This window comes from Teleopsis dalmanni, chromosome 1, assembly GCF_002237135.1.
Source record: "Teleopsis dalmanni isolate 2A chromosome 1, ASM223713v2, whole genome shotgun sequence".
Taxonomy (NCBI): domain Eukaryota; kingdom Metazoa; phylum Arthropoda; class Insecta; order Diptera; family Diopsidae; genus Teleopsis; species Teleopsis dalmanni.
This window is the reverse complement of record NC_051846.1, coordinates 97250672-97268332: the sequence shown is the minus strand read 5'-3', so window position 1 is coordinate 97268332 and position 17661 is coordinate 97250672. Positions and strand designations below refer to the sequence as shown.

The window sequence follows — 17661 nt, the reverse complement described above, 5'->3', positions numbered from 1 at the left end:
TTTCTTTTACAAGCGTTAGTCCAACCTGGTGTTTGGAGAACTAAGGAGTACTCATCCATGATGATTTCTGGGTCTGTTGGATAATTACGACAACTTTATCATTCACTTCAGTCACGCAGCTTAGATCAGAGTTAAGATTAAGTGTGTTTTTAAGGTGCAGTCTAAAGAATTTCCAGTCAGTAAATTTATTTATAAAGTAAAATTTGGACTCATTTATGACTGCTCTCTCATTAATTGAGAGGTGTAGAGGTGAGTGAGCATAGGAAAGATCGTAATGATTTTCTATATCTAAGAGTTCTTTCGGTATCTTTTAGTTATAAAAAAGTAAATTGGAGTAAACCAGTGCTTTCATAGGGACAGTCGGCCAATATATTGAAGAACCATACGTTCTGTTGTATCGACAATTAGCAACGTTGTGCCCCTTACGTAAGCATAAAAACTACATATGATTTTCTTTAACCACTTTCCAACGACCTTAGACACTCATATCCTCATTAAGCATACTGTAGTTAGTATTAAAATGATAACCATTACATTGTATGCATTTGTTAGATTTTTTTTTTGTTAACTAATTTGCATGAATTTTTTACGCGTTATTGATAGGGCGCTTTGCGCAGATATCAATATTTTTATTTTCTTTGGTTGGGGATTCCGCTTATTTTCAATAACATGAGTTATTATATTTGCATTAAATTTGTAGAGCAGATTACTATCTGACAAGGCTCAGTCTTTAACAAACGTTTCTTTCAGCTTATAACTAGTATCTGAATTGGAAAGCAATCTGGAAAAGAATGTCGTTTAAATTGAATACGTGCTATTATAAACTTAAATAATATTAGATTTGGTTACATGGATGACTTGCATAAAGGGTTTAAAAATCATGTTTTTCCTTTTAGCATTTAAAATATATAACATAATTTCAAAATCTTAAATATAAATTTATTTATTGAGTATTAATTGTAACCACAGTTTACTAGAAGAAACAAAGAACAAAAATTGGTACTCTTGTACCAATTTATTAATTATATACCTAAGAATTTTTCACATATGTTCACATTGATCACATGTGCATTCAGTTTCTTTTTATTTAAATAAGAAAAATATGGAACAAAAGAATAAAACAATTTGGAAAACTTTGACTTAAACAGAACGAGAACAGAAACAAAATTGTAAAATAGCGACACACTTAAGCAACATAAACCAGTGTTGCCGCTCTCTTAACAATATATTGACATTCAAATCACATTTGTATAATACATTTTGGATGTATGCCCTTAGAGTGGTTACTTCGTGCCTGATGTTACTTTTGAATAAAAATTTTTTACTTCCTAATTGCAAAACTCAGATTTTTCATATGAAAGTTTGAACATATTACCATCCGCTTGAATATCTACTAGAAATCGAATAATAAATATAAACTTTTGTTGTTATAGTTTTTATCTAAATTTAGAACTACTAAACAACTGATAAATGCTAAATGTTTGAGTTGCCACTTACCCCAAAGTTATACCGCAGCCTTTTGTGGCATGTTTTGAATTTTTTTTGTGTTCAAATTGTTTGAAAATGAGTTTTTTTAACGAACTATTTATTGTGGTTTTGTGTTTTTTTTTTCGTAATTTGGAGTAATAAAATTTGAGCTTCTTTACATCTGTTTTGAGCGTTTTGTTGATCTTTAAGGCGTTTTGTAAATTCACGGACCCAATGAACTCATTAATGACAATAATTACAATTGCCTTTCTGTTGCATTATTGTTGCCTTCGCCTTTATTTTTTAAGTACATTGAATTGGTCTTATTTCTGTTTCCTCTGCTTTAATTTATACATACTTTCTATTTATGAGAGTTTCCATGTTAACGAGGTACTTAGTCATTCAATGTTTTGACTTTAAGATAGTAGCGCGTACAAAGCTATACAGAAGTGATTAAATCGAACCAGCTTAGTTTAAATTTTTGCTATAATCGTAGGTTGCTTTTGCTTTAACTGCATTTCTTTGACTCGTTGCGTTATTGTTGTAATGTTTGCAATAAAATCAATCACTAGCTCGTCATTCACTATTTTAATACTTACATATACATATCTCAAGTAGAACCTTCTTGGATAGCTCACTTTTTATAGCTATAAATAAATGTTTATATTCGATTTAAATTTTTCTCATAACAAAAAACTGTGCTTCCTTGTCGTTTTTATTTTATTGGATGCATTTTCGTTCACATCTATTTTCATTTAGCGTGGCCATAGTTGATAATTTTGCCCATCCACAGCAGTGTTTATGGCTTTCTTTTGGTTCGCTCGTGTTCATTTTAGCAGTATATTAAAACTGATCTGTATTATTACAACTGTTATCAAAATCGTCGATTGAAGTGTCATTCAAATTTATTATAATTTTAGAATTTGCCAAAATTAATTATGGCATAGTAAATGAATTTGCTAAAAAAAAAAATAGAATAAAAAAAACCAAAATTACGTAGGTACCTTGGTTTAAACGTCGAACTAGTTAATCTGCGTGGGACTACAGAGACACTGTCTCACTCACTAACTGCGAATAATCTAAAAACTGAGTTCATTACAGAAATTTTATTACTATTGTAGAATTTTTATACAATATGCATATATATTAATTAATTTATATAACATAATCAAAAATTTTTTAAGGGTTTTTAATTTAACCGTTACTGCAATAAATATGGCATCCTTCACGGCAACACAGTATGTCGTTGTACATATTTTGGATCAAAACGATAACATACCGTACTTTCTGGAAACTAGATACGAAGGAGAAATATCAGAATCAGCAAAAATAGGTTCGTTAGTATTTCAATTACCTGCACGAAAAAAAAGGTAAGTTGTCGATAATTATATTGATCTAATTTAGCAAAAAAAGCCTTATAAATTCTAGGATAATTTTATCTTAAAATATTAAACTGAACTTCTTTTACACAATAAATTACAATTTTGTTGGCAAAATTCTAGCGCATGCATATAAAATATACAGTGGTTCTCAGCTTATTTTATCCAACAATGTTTTAAATTTTTAAAACATTGCATTTTAAAAATGAATTCGAAAACAATCAAGTTTTTAATGTAGTTATGTGAGGAAAGGCACGCTTATTGAATATAATAAATAACCAAAGTACATAAAATTTGTTTCTGTTTCGTTCAAAGCTTATTTCATCCAAAATCTCATTTGAATTTAGTCACCAGTATGTCGCACTGTGCAACGGGATTTTTTTCCGCAATATTTTTAAAATATTTGCAACCAAATTCAAAAATACATAAATTTTTTTTGTGATTTTGGACGTGCAACGATAAATAAGTAATTTTTTAAAAAATGGGACGACGCACTACACTTGAGCAGTGAGAATTGATGCTAACCCATTCTAAGGACGCTCCACTGTGCAAAGCATCATTAATCACTTTGTTCGTAAGAATAGGACTCAAAATATGGGCGGGAGTGCGCCAAATAAAATTTGCAACTCATCTGAGGGGCGATATTTTGTTAGAAAAATCAAAAGGAATCCAAAATTAAATGCACCTGATACAGTCAGGAAATTACGGATAGAACTAGGCAAGTCGTACAATGCGGAAACCATCCGCCGCGTGCTTCAACAATCCCACTTTAATAGTCGAGCAGCTAAATAAAACCCTTCATATACAAAAAAAAATCAGAAAAGGCGACTTACTTATGCTAAGGAACATGCTCACAAAAAATTAGACTTTTGGAATAGCGTTATATTCTCAGACGAGTCTAAATTCAATATTTCTGGCTCAGATGGCATGACTTACATGTGGCGGAACCCTGAGCTCAAAAAAGAACATCTAAAGCATAGCATAGTAAAGCATAGCGGCAGAAGTGTTATGAATTGTACCTGTATGTCAGCCGCCGGCGTTGGTAATCTGGAGTTTATTGATGGTAACATGAACAAAACAATGAGCCTCAACGTTTTGAACAAAATTTATTGCAGAGTGCTGTGAAACTTCGAATTCCTGAAACATTTCGCTTCTACCAAGACAACTACCCAAAACATAAGGCCGGTATCGTACAGTCTTAGTTAATTTAGTTAATGTGGAACTGCCCACATCTGATGATACCGCCGGTGCAGAGCCCAGACATGACTGTCATTGAAAATTTATGGGCAAAATTGGGGCAAAACATTCGGCAATATACTATTTTCAAAAAAGAAGACTTAAGAAAAGGTTATTATACAAGAGTGGATGAAAATTGCTCCAGAAATAACCGAAGAGACTTGACGAAGTGATAAAGAGACTTCACGAAGTAATAAAAGCGAAAGGGTATCATATCAAATATTAACTTTGGCCCTAAAAGAGATTTCTTCTTGTGGATGAAATAAGCTGAGGCATTAAAATAGGAGTATTTTTATAGTTTATGTTCATTATTTATTAAAACAATATTTTCGATATATTTGAAGTTTCTAAATCATATAGTAAATATTTTTTCTTAAAAATGGCATTTAAATATTTTCGATTAATGACATAGTTTTTCAGTAATACCGTAAAGAATTTTAAATTGGTATTGGATGAAAAAAGCTGAGAGGCACTGTATTTGTATGTGCGATTAATTGTTAGGCTGTGAAGAATGTGTATGTGTAAACGCGGTGAAGAATGTGTATGTGCCAGAGAACTGCAAAGAGTCATAGTTTTAATATTTAGATCCAATAGGGACCGTCATGCTCTTATCTTCTCTTACATTATGCTTACTTTTCAGGAGGTCATTATGACGAGTTTCTTTCAGAATTTCCATGACTTTTATAAACAGTTCGCCGCCGAAATCATGCATTACTTGGTAAAGTGCAAAAGGTATGCAATGCGGAATTGACATTCGTAAAACTTCGTTTACGAATTAAAATGCACTTTACCATGGAAGCATGTGGTAAGTGTACGATCAAACCAAAATGTCTGATCAACGCTGGAATCAACTATTTGCAAGCACTGAACACTTGAATCCAGTACTTATGTTGATTCTATTTAAACAAGAAAACCACTGAGTACTTGAACCCAGAGATTTCGACGATTGTCCTAATTATCCTAGTCACTGAACACTTAAATCCAGTGGATAGGCGCTTATGTGACGTAAATTTAACACTTGAACTAAATTTACAAATCTAATAGAATAAAGCAATGAATTAATAACGGATGTGGCTTCGCATCAATTGAATTGTCAAAAATTCAATTGTGCATTTCATTTAAAATTAATAATCAATTTACAACAAATAAATTAACTAAAATAACCTTGACCATGCATGCCAAAGAATGAACTTGTTACGAACTGCAAGAATGCATTTTCTTGCAGACGAAATTTGACGTTTTTGTTTTCATGAGCAAACAAAGCGTATGACGTATGTTTTTTGGGCATTGCATTGACAAAATTATTTTTTACAACAAAATATATTTGAAATGAAATTATTACAACAAATTATTCATACAAAATAATACAAACAAATTATTTATACATAATAATATAATATAATATTTAACATTCTCCCCCGCGTTGAACAACCGTTCAACAATATGAGCCTCTAGCTGTCAGGTAGTCAGTCCGATTATATGTAGATAACGAATTCTCGTGACTGCCAACGTGGCATGGGTATAGGTGTTGTGCGGGTGGCTTCTTCATCGGGTGGAAGTTCAATTGGGTTTACAGGTTTTTTCTGCAATTTATTCTTCATCATGATTATGAATAATATCAGACTTATAACAAATGCTGCGTAAGCTATGATGAAGCTGTGGTACTTGTGTGACTAAAATTGATTTGGAAGATCATTTATCTGGTATGACTGCAAAACCTTCTGCAATACTGTGAGCTCTTTCAGCTGTTGATCGTATTGGTTGTCGCGTAATGTTGACAGTGTACTGTTTCCGCTGTAAGCATCTGATGTCTTTATAGGGGATTGTAGCCTTAATTCGGAGATTTTACCAAGACTACTGTGTGAATATCTTGACGTGCTTGCAATTATTTTGTTGTCCTTGCACGGAAACGAAGCTGTGTTTAAGCACGCAGTCTGTCCAATAAAGACTTAAGTCGTAATAAACTAATAGATTCCAAATCAGTAGTTGATATGGCAGCTATGCCCAGATTTTCATAATGAATACCCAATTTCGACCCAAATCTTTTATTATCAATTTGAGGCCCTATTACTATTGGCAATATCAGTAATAGTGTGAGTAATACAGAACAGTATAAGTTGGTCGGGAGTTTTCTACGTTTTGTCTTGGGTTCTTCATACGACTCTTTTTTATCTTCAATAACTACGTTGTCAGGAGGTATTTCGTGATTAGCTTCAGCCATTGTTGGTTGATCATCTGTATTAACAGGCAGTACAGCTATTCGATGAATTGGGCGTTTAAAAATGCCTATTTTGTTTTAACGTCAGCTACTCGGATACGTTCATCTGTACTCTTGTACACATGTACAATTCGTCCCAAGGGCCACTGCATCACTGGGACGTTATCTTCTTTGATTATAACCATGTCTCCTAACTGTATGTTGGCAGATTGTGTTTTCCATTTGTTACGTTGTTGCAGTTCCATCAAATATTCATTAGACCAGCGTTTCCAGAAATTATGTTTTAACTGGGAAACTAGGTTCCAACGTGACAATAACGTGTGTTTTTCTGGTTTTGATCGGCTGTCTACATGAGTTGTAAGAGCTTCTCCAATTAATAAGTGTCCTGGAGTTAATGCTGTCAAATCAGTTGGATCATTGAACATTGGAGTCAATGGTCGTGAATTTAATATCCCTTCAATTTCCACCACCACTGTTTCGAGTTCTTCATACGTCAATGATGCTGTTGAAACAAATATTTTGCGGACTTTACGGATGCTTCCCATAAACCGGCAAAGTGTGGAGCCCTTGGTGGAATAAAATGAAAGTTTATTCCTGTAGTACTGCAAGCAGAGATTATTGCTTCTTGCCCTTCATTAGAATAAATGCTTTCCTCTAGTTCTGCTAACTGGTTTTTGGCGCCTACGAAGTTTGTTACATTATCACTGTAAATATTCAAACAACGCCCTCGTCGACCTATGAATCGTTTTAATGCTCCAATGAAAGCATTTGTTGATAAGTCGGTCACCAACTCGAGATGTACCGCCTTTATGGCAAAACAACAAAAGACAGCAATATATGCCTTCGTTGGCTTTTTGCCCCTCACCTTGTAGTGCATCCAAAATGGTCCGCAATAGTCTACCCCAGCATTAATGAAGGGTCTTACAGGAGTTATTCTTGACTCTGGTAGATTCCCCATAATTTGTTGGCATAGTTGCGGACGTGCTTTGTTGCATCGAATGCATAGCTGAACCGTTGCTCGGGCTGTTGAATTACTTTTAATCGGCCAAAAACGTTGTCTTACTATACTCAATAGTGCCTGCGGGCCACAGTGCTTGTTTTCTTCATGGAATATCATGAATAATAATTTTGCCAATGGATCATTGTATGAGATCAGCATTGGGTGTTTAGAATCGTATGGTAATGATGAGGCTTCTAAGCGTCCTCCTACTCTAAGAACATTTGCATTATCAATGAATGGAGATAAACTACTGATTGAACTAGATTTATCAACATGGCCTTGTTTCTTCAGTTGTTCGATTTCTTCATGAAAATCATTACCATGAATGTGACATATTATAGTTATTAATGCTGCTTCCAATTCGGTAGCACTGGGTGCTATATGTATGGCACGTGACTCCTTTGACATTCTTGTGTTGTTAATAAATCTAAGAACATATGCTACTCTCCTTTGTAACGTCTTGTGCTGAATCCTGTATATGAAATTGCGTCATTGCATTAAGTTGCTACAGCTACAACCTTTTTCTTCTCCAGATCAACTGGAACTTGTAATGATGATAAAAACCTTGGTGGCCATACTTCCTGCCTTCCATGCAAAAAGAACGGTCCTTGAAACCAAAGTGCACATGTTGACAATGCCCTTGCTGAAAGTCCTCTTGATAACACATCAGCTGGGTTGTTCTTTGACCTAACATGTCGCCACTGTTCAGACAGAATTAAAGTTTGAATTCATGGCACCTTGTTAGCTACAAATGTTTGAAATGATGAGGACTGTGAGTTGATCCAAGACAACACAATTTCTGAATCAGCCCACAAAAATACTGGCTAGTCCTTCTTCTGAAGATCGCTTTTGACTCTTGCTGAAAGTTCCGCTGCTAGAACTGCCGCACATAACTCTAGTCGCGGTAGCGTTTGTTTTCTGAGTGGTGCTACTGTTGACTTTGCACATAATAGTCGCACTATTATTCTACCATCCTTTAAAATTGCTCTGACATATGCTGTAGCACCAAATGCCTTTTCAGATGCATCAGCAAAAATGTGTAGTTGTGTTGATGATGGAACCTCGCCCCAGAAGATATGTCTTGCCACTTGAAGGTTTTCTAGAGTACTTAAGTTTTCTCTAAATGTTGACCATGTTGTACGAAGATCTGTAGGAAGTGGTTCATCCAAAGATAATTTCAACTGCCATAAGTGTTGTATGAAAATCTTTGCTTTGATTATTACTGGAGCTAATAAACCAAGTGGGTCGAACAGTCTAGCTAAATCAGAACTAACGACTCTCTTCGTGATTATTCCTTCAGTAACCATTTTAACCTTAATTCCAAATAAATCCGCCTTGGGCAACCAAAATAATCCCAGCGTTTTGATTGACTCGTTATTATCATTAGTAAAATCTAGATTTACCTCTTGATCATCTTGGGAAATGTTTTTCAAAAGTTGAGGATGGTTTGCGCTCCATTTCCGAAGACAAAAATGATGCTTCTTCAAAATATGGATTAGTTGTCTTTGAGCTTCAATAGCCGTAATTAAACTATCTGATCCACCCATCGTCAACGTAGAAATTGTCACATAGGACTTGGATAATTCACCTTATTATCTAATGCTATCTTTTACAGACATCTTGTTGCTAGGTAAGGAGCTGCTCGAGTTCCATATGTAATTGTGTTTAGCTGATAATAACGAATCGTAGAATTTGGACTGCTTCTCCAAATGATAAGTTGATAACGCCGATCTTCAGGATTTATCAAAACTTGACGATACATTTTCTCGATATCTGTGGTGAAAACAAACCGTGGTCGCCTAAAACGGAGCAGAGTTGAAAAAAGATCACTTTCAACTGCCGGTCCGTTATACATTAAATCATTCAACGAGTGTCCAGATATAGTTTTGGCTGATGCGTCAAACACCACTCGAAGTTTAGTAGTTGTACTATCTGGTTTTAGTACACAATGATGAGGAATGAAATATCTTGGAGTCAACATGGAATCCAGGTTTACTTCAGTCATGTGACCCAATCGCTCATACTCTTCACATAAACTGCACATATTGTTTCCGCAAAATATCATTTTTTGCTAGCCGTCGTTCAAGACTGATGAACCTTCTCCAAGCTGTTTTTTGAGATGTGTCTGTATTTGATGCAACCTTGCCACTGACAAACCAGCCAAATGTAGAATTTTGCAAGACTGGAAGCCAAGGAGCAAGCGTGATTTTACTCTTTTTAACAGACTGAAATAGAACTCCGCACCGAGTAAAATATCAATTTTCCCTTGTTGGAAAAATGTTGGATCTGCTAACTGAATGCTGTTCGGCACCTTCCATTTGGAAATATCGTAGTTGGAACTTGGTTGAAGTGGAACTATGTTTGGAAGCACAAACGCTTCGACTTCTGTAGTGAACCTCGAGTTAAGAGATTGCAATTTGATGTTAACTCGCTGCGTTGAATTTTTGTGCACCTTTCTTATACCTTCTGTGCACAATAACGATTTTGTTTTTGATATATTGAGCCTTCTGACAAGACGCTCAGAGACTATGTTCACTTGTGAACCAGAGTCTAGTAATGCTCGGACTTCATTTGTATTTCCATTAGCTGCAGTTATTTTGACTCCTGCAGTTGGCAAAAAAACATATTCACGATGACCTGTGGATGTGTTTGCTGTCGCTGTGGTAACTGCAGTATTGTACCCACATGAAGTAGGTTGAATGTTTTGTTTTGTTTGATTGTTAAATTCCAAATGTAGCAACGTGTTATGCTTTTTATTACATTTGGTACAACTTCTTGATAAACATTTGTTCACCACATGATCATTTCTGAAACAGTTAAAACAGAGCTGTTGATTTTTCACCCAATCCAATCGTTGAGATGGTGAAAATTGCAGGAATTTACGGCAATGGTATAGTGGGTGCCTGTCTACATTGCACAGTTTGCAATTGTTGTTTCTTTTAGAAACTGTTACAACCGACGATTTCGATCTGCTTTAGTTTTTATGGCCACCTTATCTTTTTGTTCTACAACTTCCATCAGTTGAAATTGTAGCTCTAAAAAGGCTAAAAACTCCTGAATGTTTTGTATCTCTTTTGGTTTTGCCAGAGATTGCTCATATCTAATGAGCATCATCCGATCGAGTTTTTTAATAAGTACCTGTAACAAAATTGGGTCCCAAAAAGTCGTTTGACCGCCAAGACTGTTCAGTGCTAATAGACACTCTTTCGTTGTGTCATGTAAATTTTTAACTGCTGCCACAGTTGATGTGCCTGATGGCTGATTTAGAAGTCCATCGATTAAGGTGGACGTCAAGACCCTTTTATTGTTATAGCGGTCTTGTAATAATGTCCAGGCTGCAGGATAATTCTCCTCTGTTATGCTGAAATGACTGATTAATTTTTCAGCTTCACCTGTCACATGTGATTTCAAATACCACATTTTTTGAGCAGCTGGTAGGGGCTGTTTGTCTACCATTTGTGTAAACAAGTCAAAAAATTGCCTCCAGTTTAAGTAATTTCCATTAAAACTTGGGATTGTTACCTTTGGCAATGGCAGTGAGGAACGCATATTTGTTTCTGCTACTGCTGCTTGTTTGTTTTGTAGTTGATCCAATTTTATGGACAGCTCTATCAAACATTGTTGTACCAAATCTTCAATTTGGTAATATTCATCTTGGTTAAATCCTGACGTTAGTGGATTTTCCAAGTTTTCCCACAGTTCATCATGGAAACATCCCAGTTGGTTCCATTGTTGCATGATCGTGTTTGATTTAATTTCGTAATATTGAATTGGCTGTAGTCCTTCACTCTCTGACAAGCTCTCTACTAATCTTTTTAGGGCTGCCATTCGAGCAGATATTTTTCTTATCAAACCGTTTGTCGTAGCCACTGGTTGCGGCTGTGATGCCATTTGGTTACTAGCAGCTTCACCTGTTGCTTTGATTCGAAAAGCTTCTATCTTGAATATTTCACTATATTCATTTGTTACTTCTTTTATTTTATCATAGTAACAAGATGTAAAATACTCATCATCTGTTGGTTGAACGATGAGAGTTCTGAGCGTTGTGTCATTTTGTTCAAATTGCGTCCACGCAATATTAAGCCGACGTAACCTTTCACTGTAGTATGCTGATGTTTGCTTGCGTTTAGCCGAATCTTTTTTGAAGTTCCTGACGATTCGTTGAATCTCTTCGCCCGTCTCCTTTTGGGCATCTAGGAATTCATTAAGAGTTGCCATCGATATTCTGGAATTTTTGCCAAATGTGCTACGAAATGTTCTTCGAATGCTGAATGCTGAAACTTAACTGCTGACTGTTGATTGTTGACTGTTGCTGCGTCAAACCAGTCCTGTGCTGCTCTCCGTTTCACGAGGTCACCAAAATGTACGATCAAACCAAAATGTGTGATCAACGTTGGAATCAACTATTTGCAAGCACTGAACACTTGAATCCAGTACTTATGTTGATTCTATTTAAACAAGAAAACCACTGAGTACTTGAACCCAGAGATTTCGACGATTGTCCTAATTATCCTAGTCACTGAACACTTAAATCCAGTGAATAGGCGCTTATGTGACGTAAATTTAACACTTGAACTAAATTTACAAATCTAATAGAATAAAGCAATGAATTAATAACGGATGTGGCTTCGCATCAATTGAATTGTCAAAAATTCAATTGTGCATTTCAATTAAAATTAATAATCAATTTACAACAAATAAATTAACTAAAATAACCTTGACCATGCATGCCAAAGAATGAACTTGTTACGAACTGCAAGAATGCATTTTCTTGCAGACGAAATTTGACGTTTTTGTTTTCATGAGCAAACAAAGCGTATGACGTATGTTTTTTGGGCATTGCATTGACAAAATTATTTTTTACAACAAAATATATTTGAAATGAAATTATTACAACAAATTATTCATACAAAATAATACAAACAAATTATTTATACATAATAATATAATATAATATATAACAGTAAGCACGACAACATAAACTAATATTCATGAGCGATTCTTATGCACGAAATATATAAGGCTGATCATTTTCTGCCTTACGACCTGCTTCTAAAAGAAGGCCACCTTCTTCTGTAGCTTACGATATCAGTAGCTTGTAAGGCTATTACTGTTTTGAATGCATGCTTTTGCATTTTATATTTATTTAATCTAAAATAAATTTTTATAAAAAAAAATAAAAAATCAAAATTTTTTTTGTTTCAATTTATTAAAAAAATAAATAAAAATGACAAAAATTGAATTATTATTAATATATTATAGATTTAATAAACTAAATATAAATTTAATATAAAAAGGCAACAAAAATTAATAAAAATATAATATTGTTTCAAAAATGTTTTTTATTATAATTTATTTATAAAGCACAATTGAAAAAAAAACCAAAAACGGAATGAAAAATAATAACTAATAACTTAAATTAAAACATAAATAAATAATTAAATAATAATAATTATTGTTAAAATAATAAATAAATAAATAAACTGGAAGCAGCAGCTGAACTGCAGACTGAAACAGAGAAATAATAAATAAAGTGTATAAAGTATAGTTTTTCAATTTAATTTTCAACTAACACTGGAATGCCGAATGGAGAACCGAAGGAAAAACAATAATTAAAATATTATTTTAACAAATATTATTTAACAATAGTTGAAAAAAGTTATATTGCAATGCTCAACGAAAAACTAGACGGCTCACACTTAAATGCATACAATAACTAACCATGGTTGAGTAATTTTATAGAAACGAATACAACAAAACCAAATATGACAAAAAATATCTGTCGTCCGGTTAATTTCACGAAGAGTAAGGGTTTTTTTTTCGCTAGGCGCATAACATTATGCATTACCAGTACATTCTATTAATATCATGACTTCTTTCTTCTTTTGTAAACACGATGTCAGGCATTAATTTTTCATGTGCTTACCGCAGGGATAGTGGGGAGTACACTTGAAAACCAAATATAAATATGTATGAATCTTTTTCTCATACGTCACTTGTACGCATTTATACTCATCACAAAATTCATAAGTATTTTCGTTAACGAGTGCCAGTGCTTCTGAATTAGCGTCATAAAATTACGTACAAGTTTCTTAGTAGAATAGTATGCAAAAGACTCATAAGTCATAGCATATAATCAAGTGATAAGAATCATTGAGTGCCATCATCAAAAATGAATAAATGTAGTGACTGCCCATTCGATCAGTTTTGACATCCGTAAAAATTGTGTGCTATAAACTGAGCGCTATTGCTTGCGGACAAAAAGTTGTTTGTATTTTTATTATTTTTGTGTTTTGGTGTTATGCTGTTAGTGTACGTTGTTGTTGTTAGCATTTTATTATCCATGTATTTTATCCATGTATTTTATTTAAGTTCTAATATATTATGTGTGTATTCAATTAGGGGTTGTTTTAGTTAGAAATTAAATACATATAATTAAATACTAATGAATGATTCCTTCATCACTTTTGTTAATTTTGCAAGTGTTATATGAGAATATCATATGAATATTTAGTCGTTTCTTTTGACTATTTTATTCAAAATACACTATTATACAAAACTACTTTTTTCAAACTACAAAACAATACAACTTTACTCTAGGAAAATTAACCATCAACTATTTATATGTGCTTTTATCTTTTAAGCATTGCCAGGTGTATTTCTTCTTCAATAATGACAATTGGATATTTTCTGGGTTGCCGTAATGGTTGAACTGTCGCCACAGTACTCCCTTCCAGTATTGTCTATTGTGAAAACCTCACCTGGTTTCTCTTTACGTGCGTGTGTGGGTTCTTCGTTGCCTCCTTCACACCTACTTCTTTAGTAATGAAAGCAGGTTTGAGCCTTTCTGCTGAAACTGTAGTCTCTTTTCCCTGGATCTCAATTACGAAAGTTCGGTCCGTTGGTCTACTAAGTACCCTAAATGGTCCAGTGTACGGTGGCTCCAACGGGCGACGAACAGAATCAGTCCTAAGCAGGACGTGTGAACAGTTGTAAAGGTTTTTCAACACAAATGAAACATTGTTCCGGTGATGTGTTGCGGGAGTTGGTCGCACTAATCGCATGTGCTTGCGAAACTCCTCTATGAAAATCTGCGGGCTGGTGCATTGTTGGTCGTCCTCAACAAACTCGTTCGGTAGTCGAATCGGGGAACCACACAGCATCTCAGCAGTTGAAGTTTGCAGATCTTCCTTGAAACACGTTCGTAGACCTAGCAGGACTGTTGGTAGTAATTCTGTCCAGGATTCTACTTCGTGACACATTAGTGCTGCTTTTAAAGAACGATGCCAGCGTTCAATCATACCGTTTGCCTGTGGGCGGTATGATGTGGTGTGGACGTGTTTTGCTCCTATCATTTTGGTCATGGCTTTGAAATAAGCTGATACAAATTGTAGGCCCCGGTCCGTTGTTATGGTTTGCGGGCATCCAAATCTCGCCACCCAGTTTGACCAAAAAACAGATACTATGGTGTTTGCCGTAATGTCTTTTAAAGATATAGCTTCAGGTCACCTTGAAAAACGATCAATCATTGTTAAACAATAGCGATACCCTTTATCCATTGGCATCACAATGATGTCGATATATACATGGTCGAAACGGTTGTATGGCATGTCGATTTTAATTGGCCGAAAATTATTGTGTCTGTGTATTTTTGCTCGTTGACAGGGTAAACAATTTCGCGCCCATTCAACTATATCAATTCGCATGGAAGGCCAGACGTATTTTTGTTTTATCTGATGCAGGGTGGATATTCCACTGGGGTGTGACATGCCGTGAATTGATGCGAAAACTTTATGACGCAGAGATACTGGCACGTATGGCCGAATTGTTCCTGTAGACACATCGGAGAACAAAGAATTTTTGTCGTTGAAAACAATTGCTTGCAGTTTCAAAGATGTTTCGCCGTGCAACAGCGTTTTTAACTCTTGATCGTTTTGTTGTTCCTCTGCAACGGTTGATAAACTGACAGTAGTTGGCAGCGATACAGCTGAAATGCGAGAAAGAGCATCTGTCACAGCATTGTCACTTTCAGAAAGGTGTACAATGGTTGTTGAAAATTGGGAAATATAGTCGAGATGGCGGAGCTGTCGTGGTGACGCCTTCTCTGGTTTCTGTTTGAAAGCATATATCAGCGGTTTGTGGTCCGTTTTAATGACGAACACTCGTGCCTCTAGGAGGTGTTTGAAAAAACGAATGACGCTGTAGATTGCTAATAATTCTCTATCATATGCGCTGTAAGTTTTTTCAGTTGCTGAGAGTTTTCTCGAAAAAAATCCGAGTGGTACCCAAGTGCCCTGGTCATATTGTTCTACGGCGGCGCCAATAGCAACGTCAGATGTATCACAGATAAGTGTCAGCTCAGCATCAGGTGCTGGATGTGCAATTAGTGCAGCATTCGCAACACTGTGTTTACAGTTATTGAACGCATCGAGACTTTCGGGAGTCCAAGAGATTTTTCGTTTGTCATTTTTTTTGATGTTTCATACCAGATCACTAAGCTGTGCTTGATGTTGCGATAAGTGTGGTATACAACGCCGGTAGTAATTCAGAACACCTGACTGTGTCAGGTTGTTTGTAATTCACTATTGCTTCAATGCGGTCCTGTGGTGGTTTAATGCCATTCTTGCTGACCGTGTAGCCCAGGAAGAGAATTTCCGATTTACCAAATTGACATTTGTTGACATTTATCCTGAGTCTATGTTGGCGCAAAATGGTAAAGACTGTTCGGAGATGACGTTCATGTTCCTCTATGAACGTTGAAGCTATGAGAATGTCGTCAATATAGCAATACACGAAATCAAGGCATCGAAAAATTTGGTCCATGAAACGTTGGAATGTCTTCATTCGTTTTTCAATCCGAACGGCAAGTACTGGAACTCAATCAGGCCAAAAGGTGTGCTCACGGCAGTTTTTTGAATGGCATCCTCTGCCGTTGGGATTTGGTAATATGCTTTCACCAAGTCGAGTGCTGAAAATAGCGTTTTGTTGTGTAACTATTCCGCAAAATCATGCACATGAGCGATAGGATACCTGTCTGGTATCGTTATTGCGTTCACAAGCGACAGTCGCCACAAGCACGCCAGCCACGATTATTTTTCGCCACCATGTGTAGGGGACTTGCCCATGGACTTTTTGACAAACGGCAAATACCTTGGTCCAGTAATAGAGTGATTTCGGCTTTTGCCACAGCAAGTTTCTGTCCAGATAACCTTCTGGGACGATCAAATAGAATGTTGCCTCTTGTCTCAATTTGATGAGTCACCCCATGCTTTTGAGTGTCATGAAGTGACTGTTTCAACACTGGTCGTGTAATATCAACGAATTCTTTGAGCAGATTGCTGAACTTGGCTGTCTCATCTATTGTAGATATGGTTGTTGGCGGAGAAGTTGAAAGATCACCTCGTGTGTTAAGTTTCGTCGTCATGTCTATAAGTTGTTTGTTTCTCAGATCAACTAACAAATGAAAATGGTTTAAGAAATCAGCACCAATAATAGCAACTTCGACATTAGCGATGATAAATTGTCACCTAAATGATCTCCGTAAACCTAGGTCAAATTCCATTGTGTTGTTGCCAAATGTGGTAATGAGAGTTCGGTTAGCTGCGTATAGTTGGAGCTCTCCTTGTGTTGTTTTGAATTTCACCAAATGCGGTGGCGCTACTGATACAACTGAGTCCGAGTCAACCATGATTTGCGATCGACGACAAAAAGACGTTCACTATTTATGAGTGGTTGTTTTTTTGCTACTGATGAATCACTGGTTATGTGGTCAAGTTGTTTGCTACTGCCGTCAATCAGTGTGTATGACGACAGCTTTTTTAGTTTAAAGGTGCCCATCGTGAGCAGCTTGGCTTGCACTTGGTGGCAGCGCCCCCAAAGTTGGTGTGATAGTAACACAATTTGCCATGACGTCGCTGTTGACCGTTGACATAGCTTACAGTTTTCGGTGAGCGCGATCGAGAACCGTTGCGACTCGTGATTGGTTTCCTGAGTTGGCTAACTTCAACTTGCAGCTTTTTACAGTTGTTGAACAGCTGTGTACAAATCATTATGTGCTGCATTAACTGCATTATGTGCAGTTGTCGAGTCGTGCTTAGCCTGTGGCGATACTTCACACATGTACATTGCGTTTGTTGTTGACGCCTCCTGCATCTTATCAGCTAACTTGGCAAGTTTATTTAGATCATCCTCTTCCCAAATTGCCAATACCGGACGAATCGATTTGGGCATTTCGCTGAGAAAAAGCGTACGAATGATATTTCCGACGGCTTCATACCCGTAGTATCTCCTCCTTGTAGTAGGCGCCGCAACTTGGATTCGGCTGATTCCGCAAATTTCCCCAACAAACGCGCCTTGAGTGT

General features: G+C 35.9%; 4 protein-coding genes across 4 annotated transcripts in view; 1 reads left to right on the top strand and 3 right to left on the bottom strand.

Annotated features, from left to right (window-relative positions):
* Positions 1-2911, top strand: part of LOC119689655 (fat-like cadherin-related tumor suppressor homolog) — a 52144-nt gene extending 49233 nt beyond the window's left edge. Inside the window, exons 6-7 of the mRNA XM_038104532.1 lie at positions 2652-2837; positions 2896-2911. Of these exons, the coding sequence (XP_037960460.1) occupies positions 2652-2837; positions 2896-2911 (202 nt within the window). The remainder of the gene's footprint in view (positions 1-2651; positions 2838-2895) is intronic.
* Positions 2912-6793: 3882 nt separating this feature from the next.
* Positions 6794-7708, bottom strand: LOC119689645. Its single transcript, XM_038104521.1, has one exon. The coding sequence runs from the start codon at positions 7706-7708 to the stop codon at positions 6794-6796; it is 915 nt and encodes a 304-aa protein (XP_037960449.1).
* Positions 7709-8909: 1201 nt separating this feature from the next.
* Positions 8910-9344, bottom strand: LOC119689635. The gene has a single exon (XM_038104509.1). It carries the CDS (start codon positions 9342-9344, stop codon positions 8910-8912), a length of 435 nt encoding a protein of 144 aa, XP_037960437.1.
* Positions 9345-14043: 4699 nt separating this feature from the next.
* On the bottom strand, positions 14044-14655 carry LOC119689626. The gene has a single exon (XM_038104500.1). It carries the CDS (start codon positions 14653-14655, stop codon positions 14044-14046), a length of 612 nt encoding a protein of 203 aa, XP_037960428.1.
* Positions 14656-17661: the final 3006 nt, after the last annotated feature.